This window comes from Bubalus bubalis, chromosome 9 (assembly GCF_019923935.1).
Source record: "Bubalus bubalis isolate 160015118507 breed Murrah chromosome 9, NDDB_SH_1, whole genome shotgun sequence".
Lineage (NCBI taxonomy): Eukaryota > Metazoa > Chordata > Mammalia > Artiodactyla > Bovidae > Bubalus > Bubalus bubalis.
The window spans coordinates 103,954,021-103,975,725 of NC_059165.1; the positions used below are offsets into that span (position 1 = coordinate 103,954,021).

Below are 21,705 nucleotides of genomic sequence, written 5' to 3' on the forward strand. Positions count from 1 at the left end.
AGATCTAGTCTCAGCAGGAATGTAGAATTTTTAAGTTCTGTTAGGTGCCTGAAGGAGACTGTCTTGGATTAAAGCGGGAAAGGTTTCTGGAAAAGGGAAGAGGTAGGGATGACAGGAGGCCCCAGCCAGAGGCAGCGCAAAGGGTCCGATCCAATGTGCCACACACAAACAGGGAGTCAGCTTGTAGGTTTCTGTAGATGCTGTCTTGATGACAAGCTATAACTTTACTTCAAAACATTACTGGATTAGGAGCAGCTTCTGTCCTTGAATTTTTTAAAAACAAAACAAAACAGTACACCTGATCAGTGTACTGATGGCATCAGGTGGACGTTCCTAAATGTTTCTGATCATAAAAATGGAACTTGATACCCCAAAAGGTTAGGAGCCAGTAGGCCAGAAGATTTTTAGGGGGGAAAGGTTGTAGGAACTGGGAAGAAAATGGAAAGGCAAAGCTTAACGTTTAAAAACACTTCACATTTAAGGTAAACCTCAGAAGATGCACTGGACTTCAACTTTCATTCTGGGCACTGCTTATGTAACAGGTTGTTAGGCCCACTGGCTTTGGAGCCAACCAGCACTGAGTTTGGGCACCGAGCTTTCCCATATCCACCTCTGTGACACTGGAAAGATCCCTCAACCTCTGCTGCTAAGTCACTTCAGTCGTGTCCAACTCTGTGCGAACCCACAGACAGCAGCCCACCAGGCTTCCCCGTCCCTGGGATTCTCCAGGCAAGAACACTGGAGTGGGTTATTTCCTTCTCCAATGTATGAAAATGAAAAGTGAAAGTGAAGTCGCTCAGTCGTGTCCGACTCTGTACGACCCCATGGACTGCCGCCTACTGGAGTGGGGTGCCATTGCCTTCTCCGCCCTCAACCTCTGCTCTTCCCTAAAATGAAGATGGAGCATCCATGTGTAAGAGTGGTTCAGAGAACCACCCAGGATGCAAAGCACACTACACATCCCTGGCACACAGTAAGTGCTAGTAAATGGCAGCTCTTCGTTTTATAGTCGCCAATAGACGAATTTCCAGGAAACTCTGTTGCAGTCCCAGGAGCATTTGAAGGTTTTTAACCCCACCCACCTGGCTGGGACACATCTGACATGACCCTTCATTTTAACAGGATCCATATATAATCACAGAACCTCCAGAAACTCACAGGTCAAGAGTCTGAGTCCTGACCAAGGGCCCAGTCCTGTTCGACACCCTCCTAGCACCCTGGCCCTGGACCCTTGAGCCAGCTCTGATGATCATCCAGAAGAGCTCGCCCGAGTCCAACAGCACCTACCTCCCATGAACTCCTGCCTTTCGAGTCCTAAGTTTGCCTCCAGAAGCCACACAGAGCCAACCTAAACTCATACTGTAAACCAGCCTCCAGGCCCTTCACCAGCCCTCTTCCTATCCCATTGCTGAGAGGGTAAACTGTTCAGTGACTTGTCAGTGATTCCTCCAAACACTCCATTCCCCTCAGGTCAGAGACAAACCAAGAAATGACTTCCTTTTCCTTCTGAAAACACAAATGATGGAGGAAAAAATGATTCTACAAAGTCATTTTACGTTCTTGAGAATTCTGAACCATCTCTGAATAAGACACATGAAGAATTGTTCCATTTGGATCTAAGAGCTGTAGCCCTGTGAGGCTGCCCCAATCCCAGACCATCCATGCGCACACTACGCCTGCTCCAGGTCCCTGCAGGGTAGTGGCTGGGTATCCCCAGGTCTGCACCTGCCACAGCCAGCACCATAAACACTCACTAGAAGTGTTTACTCCACAGCTCATCCACCTTTTCCAGTTTTATCATATATCTCCATAAACAGCGTGAGTCGAGTTGGTGATTGAAATGTAGATGTACTGCCTCCCAAGAACTGAAATTCATTCGGAGTGTACTTTTAAATCCAGCATGCGGAATACTGGTAGGACCTCCTTATGCAGGAAATGCTCTCCAATTCATGGAATCCCTGTGTCAACACCTGCTCAGTCCAGAGAATGAAAAGGAGCAGTGGGAGAAGGGGGCTCTAAGCGTGGGCACTCACAAGGCTGGACTGAAAATGCACTGCCTATGCAGCCAGCCGCTGAGCCACAAACTCAGGCACCCAACCTGACAGCCAGCTAAGTGGGCCCCACAGGCACCAGGGAGACTCAGGACAGCCACCACCAGGAATAAAGAGAAAAAGCATGACTTCTGCTGAGAGACAGAGCCCCCAGCTTCCAGAAAGCAGCTGACAGTGGTGGGGTGGCAGGAGACCACTGGAGGCAGTCACAGAGAGGTCATGACGGGTTAAAATCAGTTCTGGATAAACCAGAACACCATCTGCGAAGACAGACACATGGACAAATTGAGGCAAAGTGAGCAGAGCGCTCCTCCCTCACAGAACGCCAAGCCTGGCCCCTAGGAGGGCATGGCCCACCACTTGAAGCGGTGTTGTGAGCCCACATGGCCACAGTGCCTGTTTGTATCTGTATCAGGACAAATGCCTCTCCCCTAAGCTGATCTGAACTGTCTTCTAGGCCTCTGTGACCTGCAGCCAGGACAACATCCCCTGATGAGAGCCACCTCTGAGGACCTCCGTGAAGACAGAAAGCAAAGTCCACCTTCTTCTGAGGAAGAAGGCAAGTCACAACAAGGACTTACACCTGCTGACAACCAACACTGTCACCTGTCCACTTCTCAAAGCCACAAAATGCCATCCTGCTGTCCTCACACATCCTGGCCACAACAGAAAGAGCAAAGACAGGAAGGCTACTGAATCTGGGCCACCGGCGTGATCAGGAAGAGTCCACATGTTTCGATTTCATATGTTCTAATATATTAATGAGAATTGGAACTAACAGCCTTCCATTTTAGAACTTACAAGATTCCTCTTTTCTGCAGGATCAATGGTGTTTTATAACACCAGAAGTGCTGTAATCTTGAAGCAGAAAAGAAAGCTGGAACACCAGACCCATGACAAGTTCCACATCAGTTGGCAGTTACCACATCACAGTGTGGTCTGGCCCAGGATTCTGTTCCCCGGACAGAAACCTTCAGATGTTTCTGGGACAGGTTGTCTAATGTCATCATCCTGTTGGATCTATCACAGGTAAAGTTGTAATCTCTTATAAACTTGTGTGGGAGAGAAGAGGCGCCCACATCTTTTCTTACCAGCTCAAGAACACTGCCCTCATGGCCTCTTCTGAAGCCGTCTCTCCACATTTGAGATCACTACAGTGCATTTAAAGTTGGAAACATTATCACTTAATAACTCTGGGTAAGTCCCTAACTTTAGGGCAGTCACCTCACATTAAGTCAGTAGGAAACAAAGGCATTTTGTCCTCTCCAGGCCATGGAAGACACTAAACAGCACCTACTGTCATGATGTCGGCTTCTGCACCCACAGAAAGGGGAGACTGGCCACGCACCCCACCTCCCTTTACAGGCTGTTAGAAGAAAGCAGGAGATTTTGTTGAAGTGTTGCACAAAGTCAGATAAAGCATACATCTCTGTGCAGAAGTGTGTTAGTATTTATTATTCAGAAAATTCACACAATAGATACTGCATTAAAAGACAAAACTTCTCGAACAATTCATGTTAGCGTCTGATGCCCAGGCCCAGAATCTGAACCTGGATCTAGAAGGAGCTTTATGGGGCAAACACACCAGTCCCCAGTCCCAGATTGTGGATTAGGAACCCACAGCCCAAGGAAGCTCACTGGTATCCTCACCTTCCAATTCCTAGGTGGGAAAATGATCTTTTCCATGTGTCTCTCTGCAGAGGCCCCTTGGTCATCTCCCCTTGGCACCTGAAGTCTGCAGAATACTGAGGAAAAAATGTAGTCCTGAGATTTCCTGCTGGAGAACCCAAGAAGGAGTCTAGGGTTCAGTAGTTTAACCAGCACTTAGAAAGTACGCCTAACACTTCTGCTCTAGACAGAGCAGACAGAGAAACAAACTCCTCCTGAAGGCTGTCCTCTGGAAGACAAAGCCCGAACTTTGGCAAAAAAAGGAGTGTCCAATACAAAAGGGAATCTAATCACTTGCTGATGAGGAACCTAATCACTTGCTGATGAGACTATGCTTGAGTGGACTGACTCTGATTTCTGGGCAGGAAGAAGACAGTCCTCCTCAACTTTATCCATGACAAAACAAGATTAACAAAGGCACACACTGCACTTCAGAAAGATTTTCAACACCCTGGGCTGCCATACAACGGTAAGAGTAAGGCTTTCACTGTTCTAAAGAACTTTTAGTTGCTTCTTGAAAAGGAGTGTACAGAATTTATTACTGAGTTGGCAAAAATTATTAAATCAAAGCCTGATGCTATAGATATTTAAGTACTCCAGAGGCTAGAATTTAGAGCAAAGAAGTTTCCTCTTAAGAACCCTCTTTGTCAGTGAGATGATCAGAAAATGTTACTTTGTTACTTCCCTAACTTTTTAGATACTTGTGGATATTAGGTCAGCTCCCTGACATTGACTTTTCAAGCAAAAGTTAAGTTTGTTATCATAATTGCATGCCCATAAAGGTAAGCATTAATGACACAATTCTTAAGAACCCTCTTTGTCAGTGAGATGATCAGAAAATGTTACTTTGTTACTTCCCTAACTTTTTAGATACTTGTGGATATTAGGTCAGCTCCCTGACATTGACTTTTCAAGCAAAAGTTAAGTTTGTTATCATAATTGCATGCCCATAAAGGTAAGCATTAATGACACAATTCTCTATCGCTTCTCTCAGAAGAGGTTTAATTTTAGTGTTGGCTCTTCAACAGTGTCCCCATTTTTATTTTCCAGGAGCATCTTAAATATGTGTCAACTAACGATGCAGAAGTGGAGTTTCTACATGGTTAAGGCAGAGAAGAGCAGCTGTGTGATGGCAATGCCTTGATGAAGCCACCTAGCTCTCACCTGAGCCCAGTTCAATCAAGAGAAACTGCAGAAATATGGTCACACCATCTCTACCAGCAACCTATTCCTCCACGGCTCAGAGTTTCTCTGTGGAGTTTGCTTCAAGCCACACTCCTGTCAAATGGCTTGTAACAATACTCAGGAACATCACTGACAACAGCAGCATTTAAAGGAGGCACTTTCTCATCACTCATATTCAGAGACAATACCCCGATTTTGTCCACTATACTTACATCAGTATGACTCTAGGTTGTCCCAGATAACCCACGTGAAATGTGCACTCCATGATACGTAACACAACCACAGGCTTGGACCCTCTTCCTCTTGTTCTCCTAGGAACCCTTCAGAGTCTTACAAAACACTGGAACCCCTGAGGTCACCACCCCACCTAATCTACAACATGGTGACTGCCTGTTAAAGCGCCTCCTGATCCCAAAGCTCTCCTAGGTGGTATTAGGATCAGTGCTAATATCTCAGCAACCATTCAGAATCTCTGGAAAGCAAACAAGCACATGGAATTCAAGAAATTACACTCTGAGGTGAAAGTCACCAAGGCTACATTTTTCATTTCACTTGTTTTATCCTCTAGTTTTTCAGTCTTGGGAATTGCTGCAGCACCAGTTACTGCAAACATTCTGCAAGGTTTTATATAGCTTGTGCCTACTCCACCCCCAAAGTCATAACAAAAATGTATACAACATTTGTTAAAGACAAGTACCACCAAGTCTATCTTCATGGGGCCTGAAGACCAGGAATGACAGAATTACTTATGATACAGAAATCAGTCTCACAAAGATCACAACTCCTCTCTTTCTACCAAATTTGTACAATCCAACCATGAATAATTCCCAGAGTGCTGGCTAAAACCCACTGCTAAAAGTAATCCGCAAAACTCATGTAAAGGAAAAGCAAAAGTCCCCACAGTGACAGAAACCTAAGTTACCTGGCCAAGCCAAAGATGGTTTATTTCTTCCATCCCCAGCACATTAAAGTGGTTTCAATGGCCACTTCCTGGTCTCCCAGGAAATGCAGGGGCTCACTTCATACCTGGATGCTACAACATCTTGCCATTGCTGAACCTACTCTGGCCACAAGGGAAAATGACCCTTATCACGGACAACCACTCAGAGAAAACATGAGAATATGATGACTCTTTCCCAACACATACGGTGGGGGGCAGGGGAGATCCCTCCACAAACTGCAGCCTCGGTGGAGCACCACCTGAGAAAGCGACACCCTGGGGTTAACCCTGACTGTCTAGGTCACAAACCAACAGGCTAGGGCCCCACGTAGGGGGCAGACGAAGAAGGGCTCTGGGTGGAGTGGGAGAGCACACAATCACCTCTAATTCACTGCCAAAAGCGGGGCTCTGCCTTGGTCTGAGACGCAAGGAGTACTTAGGCCCAGAAAGGTAATAGGAAGAATCCCACTCTCCACAAGATCATCTTCCGTCGGCAGCGACCCCAAGAGAGACCCAGCAAGGCAAGTCCACTCTCAGAACCGAAAGGGACTCTCCACGCGCCTTGGGCACCCGGCTAGGTGTAAAGGAGGCCGGGGGGGGGCTCCCTTCGAAGCCAGAAAGGTTCTTCCAGCCGGGAGGAAAGGTAAATAAGACTTCCCTCATCACCGAGAAGGCCGAGACACCGGCGGCACGGGCTCCCCGAGTCCTACCCCGGACACCAGTTGCTCACAGCCTTTCCCCCTCCCCTCCCCCCCGCCGGGAGGGCTTCCCGGGGGTCGCGGGTCCTATGGTAAGGGCGAGGCGGGGGAGCACCGTCAGGAACAGCAAGGGTCGTAGAATTAGAGTGGATGAGGGGGAAAAACTCTAGTCTCAGCTCCCATCTGCTCCCTTCGCCCAGGCCGCACGAAAGCCTCGGCCTCACGTACCGAGCGCTGCCGGGCTGCCCGACCAGCCCCCGGCCCGGTCCCGGGGGAAGAGAGACAGGGATGGCAGCGGCCCTCAGGGGCAGCTGGGTGTCCGGGGGATCCTTCGGAGCCCGGCGGACGAGGAGCACTAGGGAGGGGGAGGGTCCTGGGCCCACGCGGCCTCCACCTCAACCCGTGTGAGGAGCACTTACGTTGCTCTGAGGGTCGATGGCCTGCAGCAGCCGGTCCCTGATCTGCTGCGGAGACGGCGGAGCCGCTGTCATTGCCTGGGCGAGGCGGGGGGGGAGCGGCCGGGCCAGCGGGCGGGCGGGCTGAGGCGGAGGACCGGGGTCACTCACTCGCCGGCCTCCGGGAGCGGAGCCTCATGTTCCCCGCGGCGCCGGGGAAAGAGGGGGCGCGCGGGGTGACGGAGAGGTGAGCGGGGGCCGGGGCTCAGGCCCGGGGCGCCGCCACCACCAGAGGAGGAGGAGGAGCCGCCGGAGCCGTCGCCGCTGCTGCCGCCGCCTCGAGAACCAAACTCCAGTGAGCTACCCCTGCGCGAAGCACTCTGGGTAACCCGCGCCGCACGCAGCGTCGGCGCCACGCTGAGGAGGTTGGGAGATAGGGCGGGCAGAGACGCCGAGTCTGGGCGGGGCCACTTGCAGGCCACGCCCCTAGACTCCACGCATGCGTGCGCAGGCGCAGTTACCCCCACCTCTGTTCCGCCCAGCCGCTTGGCCCAGGGAGCCGTTGGGAGGCGGTTGGGAGGGGCAACGGCCGCCGCCTGGAGGCCCCGCCCCCACCCATGCCGGGAGGTTGAGGGGGTGGTGGCCAGAGGTTTCCGACGGAAACGCTAGGTGAGCGCCGAGTCCTTGAACCCTGGCGCTCTGGGCGGACGCCCTCAGGGCAGCGAGGCGGAGAGGGCAGATGAAGGACCCCACTCCTAGGGTAGAAAAGCTTTCCCCATTCTGACGAAGATGACGGGAATCGTGGGCGGGAGAAGCTGCCAAGTTTCCTGAGCCCCGGGGTCCTTCCCAGCTCCTCTGCGTTCGGGGAGGCCAGGAGGCAGACGTCCACGCTGTAATTCTGTGAGCGTAAGGGTCAACTGAGGAGCGCTGTGGGACGCTCCAGAGGGGGTGGGTGCGAGTCGGGGGTCTGTAGCGCCTCGGGCTACGATCCCCAAAACATGAGACAGCAAAGTGTCTCACGGAGGAGCCGCTACCGCAGCTAGGAAAGCCCCGAGGCCGCATGAGTTGACACCAACGTTGCAATCCTGTGTCCACGCGTTTCTCAGCCTGGGCACCAGTAACATTTGGGGCTGGATCATTCTGTCCTGTGCGTTGCAAGATGTTCGGCAGCATCCCTGGTCTCTGCCAGTAACACCCTTTTCCTGCAGGGGACCAGAAATGTCCCTAGTCACTGCCAGAGGTCCCCTGGCTGGTAGACTCGACCCCTGTTGAGAATCACTGGTTTAAAAGACCCTCCCACCCTGCTTTGAATGGTGGTGCTGGAAAACTGAAACGCCCTTACAAAGGAGGAAACTGAGGCCCAAGGTCACCCAGAGTTATCGGTCGAACCCAGAACTGTTAAATGTCAAGTCTAAGGGCTTCTCCCCGCCCCTAGCCTCCTCATTGCCTTCTTGCATTGCCGGCTCTCTCCGTGGAAGCTCTTGTTAAATATACGGTTATGCAAAGGGGTAAAAAAGGCAGGCTGAGTGGATCATTAGCCGCAGCCTCGAGAGAAATAACTTTTCTTCTTGTTACAGGAAGACCTACATTTAAAACAGGAGAGAGGCAGCTGATGAGAACCACATGGGCGCCTCGGCTCTGCGCTACACCTGTTAGTCTTGCATTTGTCATGCTTCTGGGAAGCATTTTTATTTGCAAAAAACGGCTGCTTCCCCACGTGGTTGTGGTTGCCTGCTCCTGTACGTGTGAAAAGTTTTACATCACACTTGTAGGAGAAAATAAATATGGGCAAATTACCTCCCTTTATTCACTCTCCCTCCTAGAATGAGGTGCTTTGTGTACACGGTGTCCAGGTTGGAAACCAGCCCATTTGGAGATACTTTTTATCTCACTACAGATAAGCAAAAGAAACAAGCCCTCCCCCGAGTATATTCGGGTTCTGCCATTATTTTTAACTTCAGACTTGTCTTTTTAAATCAAGGGTCCTTAGAAAAAAGCTGCTCCCCGCCCCACCCCCCACCCCCAGCATGATTCAGATTGTTTTAAGAAAAAATCTAGAAAGCACTCCATTGACCTGCTCTTAGTAAACTAAGAAGAAACATTAAAATGACTGTGAGCTCTGTTAAGGGTACTGATTCTGTGTCCCCAGTAGATAAAAGTGCATGTGGATGTGCTAAGTTGCTTCAGTTGTGTCCAACTCTTTGCCATCCTATGGACTGTAGCCCACCAGGCTCCTCTGTCCTAGGGATTCTCCAGGCAAGAATACTGGAGTGGGTTGCCATGCCAGTCCTCCTCCAGAGGACCTTCCCAACCCAGGGATTAAACTTGTGTCTCTTATATAAGTCTCCTGCATTGGCAGGTGGGTTCTTCTACCACTAACACCATCTGGGAAGCCCAGTATATAGAAGTGAAGTGAAAGTTGCTCAGTCATGTCCAACTCTTTATGACCCCATGGACTATACAGTCTATGGAATTCTACAGGTCAGAATACTGGAGTGGGTAGCCTTTCCCTTCCCAACGCAGGGATCAAACCCAGGTCTCCCACATTGCAGGCAGATTCTTTACCAGCTGAGCCACAAGGGAAGCCCAAGAATACTGGAGTGGGTGGCCTATCCTTTTCTCCAGCAGATCTTCCCAACCCAGGAATTGAACTGGGGTCTCCTGCATTGCAGGCAGATTCTTTACCAATTGAGCTATCAGAAAAGCCCAGTAGATAGAAGAGTGCTTATTAAATACATGTGAAGTAAGTGAATGAATGTCTCATCCAGATACATGGTAGTTGTATACACACACCCAGACATATTTATGCAGATCTGTCACACAGTGGAGGATCAAATATTTAATAAATGAAGTATTGCATTAAATATACACATGAGGATGAACATGGGCACACACAAGACATATGGAGAATATGTAGTTACCCATTTGAAACATTTATTTGGCTGCAACCGGTCTTAGTTGTGGCACTCAGGATCTTTTGTTGCCGTGAGCGGGCTTCTCTTGTGGCATGGGGGTGCGCGCTTAGGTGCTCTGCAGCATGTGGGATCTTAGTTCCCCGACCAGGAATCAAACCTGCATGCCCTGCATTGGAAGGCAGATTCTTAACCACTGCACCACCAGGGAAGTCCCCTGTGGAGCTAGTTTTGAAGCCAAGTCCTAAAAACGGGTTAGGGGCTCATTAATACAATACCATAATTGCACTGTCCAGGCAAAGTGTAGCAGAAGCACAGGGAGGAGAATTCTGAAGTAACAGGATTGACATGGATGCAGCATGTCAACTGAGAGCTATACATTCACACCCTCTGACTCAGGATTTTGCAACTTTTAGAAATGTATCCAGAGAAAGCAGTCAGATACAAATGTGTCCGTACAAGGAAGATCAATGCAGCAGCATCTTTATAAGGGCAAAAGATTGGAAGCCACCTATGTGTCCAGTGATAAGGTGGTATATAGATAAACTGGGAATCATTTCATGAAAACGGGATGGTTATAGACTAGAAGAGATCAAAGAATCCTGTAAATTCCATTTGGGTGGTGGTCTTGTCTTATGGATGTGTGCAACATGTAGAAATTCACCAAGCTGTGTCATTATAAACTTTCCAAATTACTAAGTAAAAGGACATAGAGCTAGCTAGATCATGTAGCCATTATAAACCAATACTGAATAATATGGGAAAATGCTCCTAAATTAATGTTAAATGATGAAATGCAACATATAAACTATATCTTACAATCTAGTTTTATTAAGATATGCAATATATGCTTACACACATAATTCATGAAAAAATACTGGAAGGAAAGAAACCAAAGCACTTATCTCTTACAGGTGCTTTTTATTCTGACGATTTTGCCTGAAGTTCCACATTTTCTGGAACGAATATGGGATGCCTCCTGATGATCTTGTTCAGTGCTGGTGGTCACTGTGACCTCTAGTAGCCTCTAGTTCTCACTTTCTGACTCAAATACTGCTAATCTGTAATAATCTCCAAAATCCTGAGGACGGATCTGCTGCCAGGGTGCCTGATGGTTGTCAACCTAAGTCCTGACAGTTTATGGTTTCCCTATGGGCCTCAGTTTTGTATGATTCTTAGTAATCAGGAGAATGACAACAGGGAGTATGTAATATTTATCAAGTACCTCCTATGTGTCAGGTTCCACTCTGAGGGCTTGACATGAGGGCCCTGATCAAGCCCTTTGGACAGTCAAGACCCTTGTAAGGCTCTTCTTGACTCTGTGTGGAGGTCTGCAACTCACTTTGGTCTAGGGGACGCAGTAAAAGCCACTCTGCCTGATCCAAAGTAAAGCTTTAAGAAGGCCTGAGTTACTACATAACTCAGCAATTCCACTCCTTCGACCACCACAGGAAAAATGAAAATATACATTGGCATGGACGGGTACAGGTGAATGTCTGTAATAGTTCTATCCTTAATAGGTTCAACATGCAAATACCAAATGCCCATCCACTGATTACTGGATAAACGAAGTCGATGGCTATACACTGCAATATTACTTAATCATAAAAAGAAGTGGAAAGAGGGCAGTATAGGGGTAGGGGAGTGGGCAGTACAAATTACTGGGGATAAGATAGGCTACAAGGATGTATTGTACAACAGGGAATATAGCTAGTAATTTTGTAAAAGAAAAGAAACCTTTAAAAGTTGTATAATTTTTTTAATCTTATTAAAATACTGTATAATCTATTGAAATGCTCAAATAACCTAATCTTTTGATTGTGATGATCTAATCATCTGTTAGATTGAATTAGAGGCTATTCTTTTGTTTACTATAGTTTCCTGTTCTCTCAATTACTTTCAGGAGCAAAGAAACAAAATCAGTCACTCCACTAATTCTCCAGTGAATTGTTTTATTTTAGTGTCTACAAAAGTAAAATAAGTTCAGTGAAGGAACTGCAGGATAAAGGATAACGGTATTGTAGCTTTTATCCATGATTGGCCTTTTCTACTCCAGGCAGCTGTAACACAGGGTTTGAATCTTACTGTTCTGCCTGCTCTAAAACTGCAGTGGTCTCGTAGTTCATCTTGCCTAAGTCCTTGGCCTACTGAGGTCCTCCTGTCACACACCACACGTCACACACTGGTACACACCATACATGTGCATTTCCCATGTTCCTGGCCAGCCTTATTTCTCGCCATCGCTAAGTGGGTTTTCTCCACTCCTGTCTGTCATGCTGGTCACCTAATTCTCCAACTGGGTGACTTGGCTCCTCAGAAGACCTGATCAGAGTCATGTGGCTGGATTGGGAGTGAGAAATGGAGTAGTCCTGCCATATCAATAAACAAGGCGGTCACAATCAGTGAATTTATGAACCCTAAGGGCAACCAGGAAAGAAAACAATACCTGTGACCCTGCAGCCATGAGGCAGCACTGGGGAACTTGGAATGTAAAAAAAACATAGGACACTGGCCCCAGACAGCTGAGACACATATTCAGTTCAGTTCAGTCACTCAGTCACGTCTGACTCTTTGTGACCCCATGGACTGCAGCGTGCCAGGCTTCCCTGAGATACTTATAGAAGGCATGATTTCAGTGAGCCCAGACTCTTGCATCTTCCCCTTCATAGAAAAGCGCTAAATTCCTTCACTTTAGATAGCAGGTTTCCTTTAATTAACAATAATCTCTTTATGTTCAGGCTACGTGTCCATTGTTGTACAACTTCATAACCTGGCTCCTCCCCTTGCTTCCCTGCAGCTGCTCTCTCAGGGTTACTTGAGAGGCTGTCTCCTGGGCTTGAAGTCCTAAAACTTCCCACTGAATAAAACATAACTGTCAACTTTCAAGTTGTGACTATTTTTTAAGTTGAGAGGGGCAAGATGATGACTGTGGTCCAGAGCTCAGGGTTCCCAGACTCATGGGGAAACACAGGAACCTAATCAGGTATAAGCCATTTCCCTAAAGAGCAGATGACAGTCAAGGGGTTGATGTGGAGGAGACTGACCTCTGGGGGTGGGGCGGCAAATGGAAGCACATGGAAGCCAGGAGGAAAAGATTCCCAATGTAACTTCTCAGAAATATACACACAAAAACACATGCACAGGACCAGGTCATTTATCAAAATTTCTTCTGGCCTTTCCTGAACCTTCCATGCACTTTTCAGCTTTTCAGGGTCGCTGAATCACAAACTCCCAAGTGAAAGTACAATTTTGATGCAAAGTGGTCAAACCTGGGATCACCCATCCCCCACCCCCACCCACCATCCAGGCAACTATAGTCTACTTGCCTTAAAGCAGAACTGGATTATTGCATCAGATGGCCCAGACAAGACTCTCTTATCTCAAAGCAACTTTAAGGGGGAAAGGTCAGGAGACAAGCGCAAGCAGGTTCTATTGGAAGGGTCTGACCTACCCAAGCCTATATGATTTGAGATCTCGCTTGCCCTGAGAATGTCCTGATCTCTGCCTACCACTCAGGCTCACGGGTGATGATTGCAGAAAAGGATGGAGGTTCTAATAAGCTCTATTTGCATCTTTTTCCTTTTTAACCTCAAAACGCAGTGTTGGTTTTCCTCATGTTTCCTGGATGCTCGGATGTTTACTTCTTTGTGGTTTTTCTTTTCTTTCCTGATTACACGAGTAATAGATATTTGCAGTATAGACAATTAGTCAAGTACAGCAAAATATGAGAACGACTTAAAAATCATCCCCTGATGGGTACATGGAATCTCTGCATTGGTCTACTTCTGTGTGCATTTGAAATTTTCCATGAGTTTAAGACAAAAAAAGGGAAAAAAGAAACCACTCACCCAGGCCCATGTGTTTGTGTGGTTTTGTGTGTAGCAAATGCAAGTTCTATAGTTAAGAGATGGTGTTGTCTGCAAAACCAAATTTTACTGTCAGACAGAGTAATACCCCATGCCTCAGGCCCCCATTGATTTGATGTGATGTGTCCTGTCTGAATCCTTTACAAAACCCATGGATGGTAGCGCCTCTGTCCATGGAATTTCCCAGGCAAGAATACTGGAGTGGGTTGCCATTTCCTTCTCCAGAGGATATTCCCGACGCAGGGACTGAACTTGTGTCTCTTGCACTGGCAGGCAGATTCTTTACCGCTGAGCCACCTGGGAAGCCAGCCCCCAAGATAGCCCTGTCCTAATCCCTGGAACTTGTAAATAGTGTTTGATGTCCAGGGAGAATTAAGATTGCAGATGGAAGGAACGGGGCTTCCCAGGTGGCCCTAGTGGTAAAGAACCTGCCTGCCGATGCAGGAGACATGAGAGATACAGGTTCAGTCCCTGGGGCTGGGAAGATGAGGAGGGAATGGCAACCCACTCCAGTATTCTTGCCTGGAGAATCTCATGGACAGAGGAGCCTGGTGGGCTACAGTCCACGGGGTTGCAAAGAATTGGACATGACTGAAGGGACTTTGCACACATGCCTAAAAGGAAGGTTGCGACTCTGCTGACCTTAAGATGGAAAGATGTTCCTGGTGTAGCCACAGCCGTCTTAAATGGGGAAGAGGGGAGGAGGAGAGTCAGAATGAGAGAGAAGGCATCATGAGAAAGATCAGACCAGCCCCTGCTGGCTGGGATGACAGAGGAAGGGGCCATAAACAAGGATGCAGAGAGACTATAGAAGCCGGAAAGGAAGGGAAACAGATTCTCCCTTACAGCCTCCAGAAAGAACCAGCTCTGCCAACACCTTGATTTTAGCCCAGCGAGATTCATTTTGGACTTCTAACAACATTCAGAAAACGAAGATCATGGCATCCGGTCCCATCACTTCATGGCAAATAGATGGGGAAACAGTGGAAACAGTGGCAGACTTTATTTTGGGGGGCTCCAAAATCACTGCAGATGGTGACTGCAGCCATGAAATTAAAAGACTCATACTCCTTGGCAGAATAGTTATGACCAACCTAGACAGCAGAGACATCACTTTGCCAACAAAGGTCCATCTAGTCAAGGCTATGGTTTTTCCTGTGGTCATGTACGGATGTGACAGTTGGACTATAAAGAAAGCTGAGCGCCGAAGAATTGATGCTTTTGAGCTGTGGTGTTGGAGAAGGCTCTTGAGAGTCCCTTGGACTGTAAGGAGATCCAACCAGTCCATCCTAAAGGAAATCAGTCCTGAATATTCATCAGAAGGACTGATGTTGAAGCTGAAACTCCAATACTTTGGCCACCTGATACGAAGAGATGACTCATTTGAAAAACCCTGATGCTGGGAAAGATTGAAGGCAGGAGGAGAAGGGGACAACAGAGGATGAGATGCTTGGATGGCATCACCGAGTTGATGGACATGAGTTTGAGTAAACTCCACGAGTTGGTGATGGACAGGGAGGCCTGGTGTGTTGCGGTTCTTGGGGTCGCAAAGAGTCGGCCACAACTGAGCAACTGAACTGAACTGAATTGAACCTCCAGAACTGTGAGATAATAAATGTGCTGTGTTAGGGCTTCCCTGGTGGTTCAGGGGTACAGTCTGTCTGCCAATGCAGGAGACATGGGTTTGATCCCCGATCCAGGAGGATCCCACACACTGTAGAGCAGCTGAGCCTCTGCACCACAAGTTCTGAGGCCTGTTCTCATAAGTATGAGGTGATAACCTCACTGTAGTTTTGACTTGCATTTCTCTAATAATAAGCAATATTGAGCATTTTTTTTCCATGTATTTATTAGCCATCTGGATGTCTCCTTTGGAGCAAAGTCTGTTAAGTACATCTTCTACCCATTTTTTGGATTGGGTTGTTGGTCAACACACCAGAAAAACAAACCCAAAAAAATTATTTAAAAAAAAAATTACTTTTTTTAATGCCTCAAAGCATACTATTTTAGCCAAATAGATGAACTAATAGCTGTTGAGTATCTACTACAGCCTAGACCCTTGACCATCTACTATGGACTGAATTGTGCCCCTGTCCAAATTCATGTTAAAGCTGTAAAAGGCTACGTCAGGACACAGCAAGAATGTGGCAATCTGCAAGCTGAGCAAAGAGGCCTCACTGGGAATAACACTGCTGACATCTTGCTCTTGGACCTGCAGTCTCCAAAAGCTATGAGATAAGAAATGTCTGTTGTTGACGCCACTCAGTCTGTGATATTTCGTTATGGCAGGGAGAGAAGACAAAGACCTCATCTCAATTAAGCCTCACAAAACCCTGTTGAGGATGTCTTTTAATAAATGTACTGGACTTCCCTGGTGGTTAAGAATCTGCCTGCTAGTTTTGGGGACAATGGTTTGATCTTTGGTCTGGGAAGCTTCTACATGCCGTGGGGCAAGCCTTTGTGCCACAGCTACTGAAGGTCACGTGTCTAGAACCAGTAAGAGAAGTTACCACAGTGAGAAGCCCACTCCCCTCAGCTAGAGAAAAGACCGCTTGCAGTAACAAAAACCAATTAATACATAAATATTAAAATATTTACTTAAAATGTGCTGGCCCTAATGAAATGACATCATTTCACTGAGTGCCTGCCCCACATCAGGCAGGTCACAGACACGTGTCTAAGCTCTCTCCTTTGCTGTCTCCATATCACAGACATGGTCGTGGGGGCACAGAGAAGCCAAGATGCAGCCCCGAGTCACGGTCTGTCAGTGCCAGAGCCAGGGGCTCAGCCAGATCTCCACCATGCTTTCCACTGCAACCTTCGTTACCATCTTTTTTCTGACTCACACAATAAACTCTAACTAAACGCACCATGCTCTACTCCCCCTAAAATAACCTCTACAACCTTTCCAGCACACTCACTCTTGCGGCCCATGTGTGCAAAGTCACTTCTGTCACATCCAGCTCTTCGTGGCCCCCGTGGACTGTAGCCCGCCAGGCTCCTCTGTCCATGGGGATTCTCCAGGCAAGAATACTGGAGTGGGTTGCCATTTCCTCCTCCAGGGAATCTTCCAGACCCAGGGACTGAACCCAAGTCCCTCACACCTCCTGTATTGGCAGGTGGGCTCTTTACCTCTGGCACCACGGGGAAACCCGTCTATACCACGAACAGCCACTGACACTAATGCAGGCTAGACACAAACGAGTAAGACCCACCCATAATACATCCTTTTTGTTTTTAATTGTCCAGTCCCAGGACGGGCAGGCAACCCTTCTGTAAATGGTCAGCCAGTCAACATGTTCAGTTTTGTGGGTCAAATGGCCTCTGTCTCAAGGACTCAATTCTGTCCTTGCGGTCTGAAAGCATCCACTGGTGATACACAAACAAATGGGTGTGAAACAAAGTTCCCATAAAACTTTATGGATGAAAAAACATGAATTTCCTTTCCATTTCCGACTTGATTTGCTTTTCAACCACTTAAAAACAGACGATTGCACCTCCTAGACCACGACGAGCCAGGTGGCGGGCAGCAAGAGGACAGGAGGGAAGCCAGGTGTGGGAAGCGGCTTGCCAAGCCCTGGCCCAGCCACAAACCAACCAACCAATCAGAAAGAAAGCCAGGGGGCAGACACTGATGAGCTCTTGCTGTTTTTTACTGAAAAATGTAGACTTTGAATTTCCAGTTTGCTACAGATCCTTTTGCCCAATTTCTCATCCAGGAACACTTGCTATTAACCAGACTCCTTTCCAGGAACTCTCAAGTGCCAAAAACGGGCTTGAAGGGGATAAAGTGCCTTCCTCTGCATAATGAAAATCAAGGGAATGGTGAAAACAAACCCCCAGGTAGAATTTATATCTTTTCTTTAAAATATTTATGTTTTATTTTTATTTATATGGCTATGCTGGGCTTTAGCTGAAACATGTGGAATCTAGTTCCTGGGCCGGGGATCAAACCCAGGCCCCCTGTGCTGGGACCATGGAGTCTTAACCACTGGACCACCAGGGAAGTCCCCCTCCCCCACCCCTTTTTTTAAATAGCTTGCTTTTTGCTTAATACACAAACAGCACATGTCTTGCATCAACATAGGAAAACATCAGGTAGTTTGTCAAATCTTTCATGAACTCAGATTTGGTTAAGAAGGAGCTAATGAAAATGCTTGACATGAACAGGAAATGCCTCCCTGGCTTTTCAAATCTAACCACTTCAGAGGAGGGCCAATCTCATTATCACATCTCCTGCAGCTGCTTAAGAGGAATCCCAGGGAGCCCGGCAACGATTTCCCCCCTAACTATCCAGGGAACTAAAATTGGGTCTGCTCTGTGAACTACCAAGGGAACATTTCATGCAAAGATGGGCTCCATAAAGGACAGAAATGGTATGGACCTAACAGAAGCAGAAGATACTAAGAAGAGGTGGCAAGAATACACAGAAGAACTGTACAAAAAAGATCTTCACGACCCAAATAATCACGATGGTGTGATCACTCACCTAGAGCCAGACATCCTGGAATGTGAAGTCAAGTGGGCCTTAGAAAGCATCACTACAAACAAAGCTAGTGGAGGTGACGGAGTTCCAGTTGAGCTATTTCGAATCCTGAAAGATGATGCTGTGAAAGTGTTGCACTCAATATGCCAGCAAATTTGGAAAACTCAGCAGTGGCCACAGGACTAGAAAAGGTCAGTTTTCATTCCAATCCCAAAGAAAGGCAATGCCAAAGAATGCTCAAACTACCACACAATTGCACTCATCTCACATGCTAGTAAAGTAATGCTCAAAATTTTCCAAGCCGGGCTTCAGCAATACGTGAACTGTGAACTTCCAGATGTTCAAGCTAGTTTTAGAAAAGGCAGAGGAACCAGAGATCAAATTGCCAACACCTGCTGGATCATGGAAAAAGGAAGAGTTCCAGAAAAACATCTATTTCTGCTTTATTGACTATGCCAAAGCCTTTGACTGCATGGATCACAATAAACTATGGAAAATTCTGAAAGAGATGGGAATATCAAACCACCTGACCTGCCTCTTGAGAAACCTATATGCAGGTCAGGAAGCAACAGTTAGAACTGGACATGGAACAACAGACTGCTTCCAAATAGGAAAAGGAGTACGTCAAGGCTGTATATTGTCACCCTGCTTATTTAACTCATATGCAGAGTACATCATGAGAAATGCTGGGCTGGATGAAGCACAAGCTGGAATGAAGATTGCCAGGAGAAATATCAATAACCTCAGATATGCAGATGACACCATCCTTACGGCAGAAAGTGAAGAAGAACTAAAGAGCCTCTTGATGAAAGTGAAAGAGGAGAGTGAAAAAGATGGCTTAAAACTCAACATTCAGAAAACTAAGATCATGGCATGTGGTCCCATCATGGGAAATAGATGGGGAAAGTGGAAACAGTGACAGACTTTATTTTTTAGGGCTCCAAAATCACTGCAGATGGTGACTGCAGCCACGAAATTAAAAGACGCTTGCTCCTTGGAAGAAAAGTTATGACCAACCTAGATAGCTTATTAAAAAGCAGAGACATTACTTTGCCAACAAAGGTCCGTCTGGTCAAGGCTATGGTTTTTCCAGTAGCCATGTATGGATGTGAGAGTTGGACTATAAAGAAAGCTGAGCGCCGAAGAATTGATGCTTTTGAGCTGTGGTGTTGGAGAAGACTCTTGAGAGTCCCTTGGACTGCTAGGAGATCCAACCAGTCCATCCTAAGGAAATCAGTCCTCAATATTCATTGGAAGGACTGATGCTGAAGCTGAAACTCCAATACTTTGGCCACCTGATGTGAGGAACTGACTCACTGGAAAAGACCCTGATGCTGGGAAAGATTGAAGGCAGAAGGAGAAGGAGACGACAGAGGATGAGATGGTTGGATCATCACCAACTCAATGGACATGAGTTTGAGTAAACTCCGAGAGTTGGTGATGGACAGGGAGGCCTGGTATGCTGCAGTCCATGGGGTTGCAAAGAGTCAGACACGACTGAGTGACTGAACTGAACTGAACTGAACCGAGGATGGTTAACTATCAAGGCAAAGGTGAAAAGCCAGCTGGTATGAGGTCAGCTGCTGTTGCCTAAGACAGTTATCTGGGTGGAGCTGAAAACCTCATCCTTGCTCACAGATTAAGCAAATTTAATCCGCTTAAGTGCCAGATACTGCTCCCAGTCACAGATGACAGGGACTTAGAACCAAGTTCTTTGGTATGTATGTTAAGTATTATGTATGTATGCATAAACAATACATACCATAGGAGCAAATGAATATTAACAAAAACAAGAAGTAAGGTGCCTAAGATGCATTTCCGGGGGTGGGGGCGGTTCTTAACCTAAAGCTGTCAAAATGTTTGTGTTTTTTATATGTAAGTTGCAGCAGTAGCTGTAAGCTTAGTCATTTTACCATCCTATCTTTTTTTGATATCTAGGTTTTTTTTTTAATTGAAGTATAGTGAATTTACAATGTTGTGTTAGTTTCCAGTGTACAGCAAAGTGATTCCATTATATATATATTTGTGTGGTTTTGTATGTGTATTCTTTTTCAGATTCTTTTCCATTATAAGTTATTACAAGATAGGGAGTGGAAATTCTTTTTTAAAGTGACTCCAAAAAACCACTAGGGATGATACACTGAGATGTCCACTGCTGTGTTATTTATAATACTCAAAAACTAAAGACAACTCAAGTCTCCATCAGCTGGGGACCAGTTAAATTAATTATGGTATATCCACACAATGGCTTACTTGCAATTAATAAGAATGGTATCATGGGGAAAAAAAATGCAGAAATGTGGTCATATTATTAGGTGAGGAAAGCAGGCCAGAAGATACACAAATAACCATTTGTGTAGAGTAAAATGTATCCACCATATCCAATGCACATGTGTGGAAAAGGAGCCAGAAGAATGCGTACCCAGAGAGATACTCCCTGGGGGAAAGTGATTATGGGTGATTTTTCCCCTTATAATAAGCAAAGCTGTACTTCATAATTTTTCTACAATGAACGGGCATTGGGAGTAAGAAACTTTAAAAGAAAATAAAACAAACAGAAGCCACGGTGGTGGCACCTGACAAGGGAGCCCTCCTGGGTGCTCTGGGAATCAGCAGTGAGAGAAGCCGGCAGAGCCACAATGGTGCCCACGGTGGCCTTTATAACGGCGGGCACAGCACAAGTTCAAAGTACACATGAGAGGGCCAAGGTTAGAGAGATTTATTGAAGCTCCACAGGAATTAAAAACGAGAATGATGAGACCTCTCTGGCAGCCCAGAAAATATGAAGGAAATGATGCTGAAATGAAAACAGCAGAGGCTCAGAGATACAGAAAACAGAATTATGGTTACCAAGGGGGAAAGGAATTAATTAGGAGTTTGAGATTAACAGATACATACTACTATATACAAAAGAGATAAATAACAAGGCCCTACTGTATAGCGCAGAGAACAACATAATGGAAAAGAATCAGAAAAAGAATGTATAGATACGTATACAACTGAATCACCTTGCTATCTACCTGTAACATTACAAATCAACTATACTTAAAACAGCAGAACCCAAACTGCCTTATCCACTGTAGAAACTACCAATATATATAAGGAAAATGCTAGAAAAGGAATGGGAAGACATAAAAGGTCTTCCATGCTGGACGTTGTTTCCAATTGTTTGAAATCACGTGGGTGCTCTTTTCACAGTCTGTGCGGGGACTGTCTGAATGAACGAGGCAAGAAGGGGGAAACTCAGATGGTGAGGGCACATTCGCGCTGAGTGCCGACCATGCCGCCAGCCCAGCACTTGGCCCGCCTTCAGGTCGACCGCACCTGACAGCTAACCCGAGAGCACACCGCACGGCCTGGGGGACCCGCGTTCCCCAACTAGGGATTGAACCTGGGGGCACAGTGGTCAAAGTGCTGAAAGTGGTCAAAGTGGTGAAATCTTAACCACTAGACCGCCAAGAAACTTCTCCCCCTTTTTTCCTCCCCCAAGCCCATTTTCAAGAT

At 46.7% G+C, this 21,705-nt stretch overlaps 1 protein-coding gene and 1 long non-coding RNA gene across 4 annotated transcripts in view; one reads left to right on the forward strand and one right to left on the reverse strand.

The window, feature by feature from the left end:
* The window catches only part of MED26 (mediator complex subunit 26), a 40,847-nt gene extending 33,562 nt beyond the window's left edge, over nt 1-7,285 (reverse strand). For both annotated transcript variants that reach the window (XM_025293771.3, XM_025293773.3), the window contains exon 1: nt 6,962-7,285. In XM_025293771.3, the coding sequence (XP_025149556.1) occupies nt 6,962-7,033 (72 nt within the window). In that variant the 5' untranslated portion in view covers nt 7,034-7,285. The remainder of the gene's footprint in view (nt 1-6,961) is intronic.
* A 419-nt stretch (nt 7,286-7,704) lies between these two features.
* Nucleotides 7,705-8,753, forward strand: LOC123335180. Of its 2 annotated transcripts, none has more exons than XR_006553560.2 (2): nt 7,705-7,837; nt 8,515-8,753. It is a non-coding gene; the product is annotated as an uncharacterized LOC123335180 (long non-coding RNA). The 2 variants fall into 2 exon arrangements; XR_006553559.2 differs by having other exon boundaries at nt 7,709-7,843.
* The last annotated feature ends 12,952 nt before the right edge of the window (nt 8,754-21,705 follow it).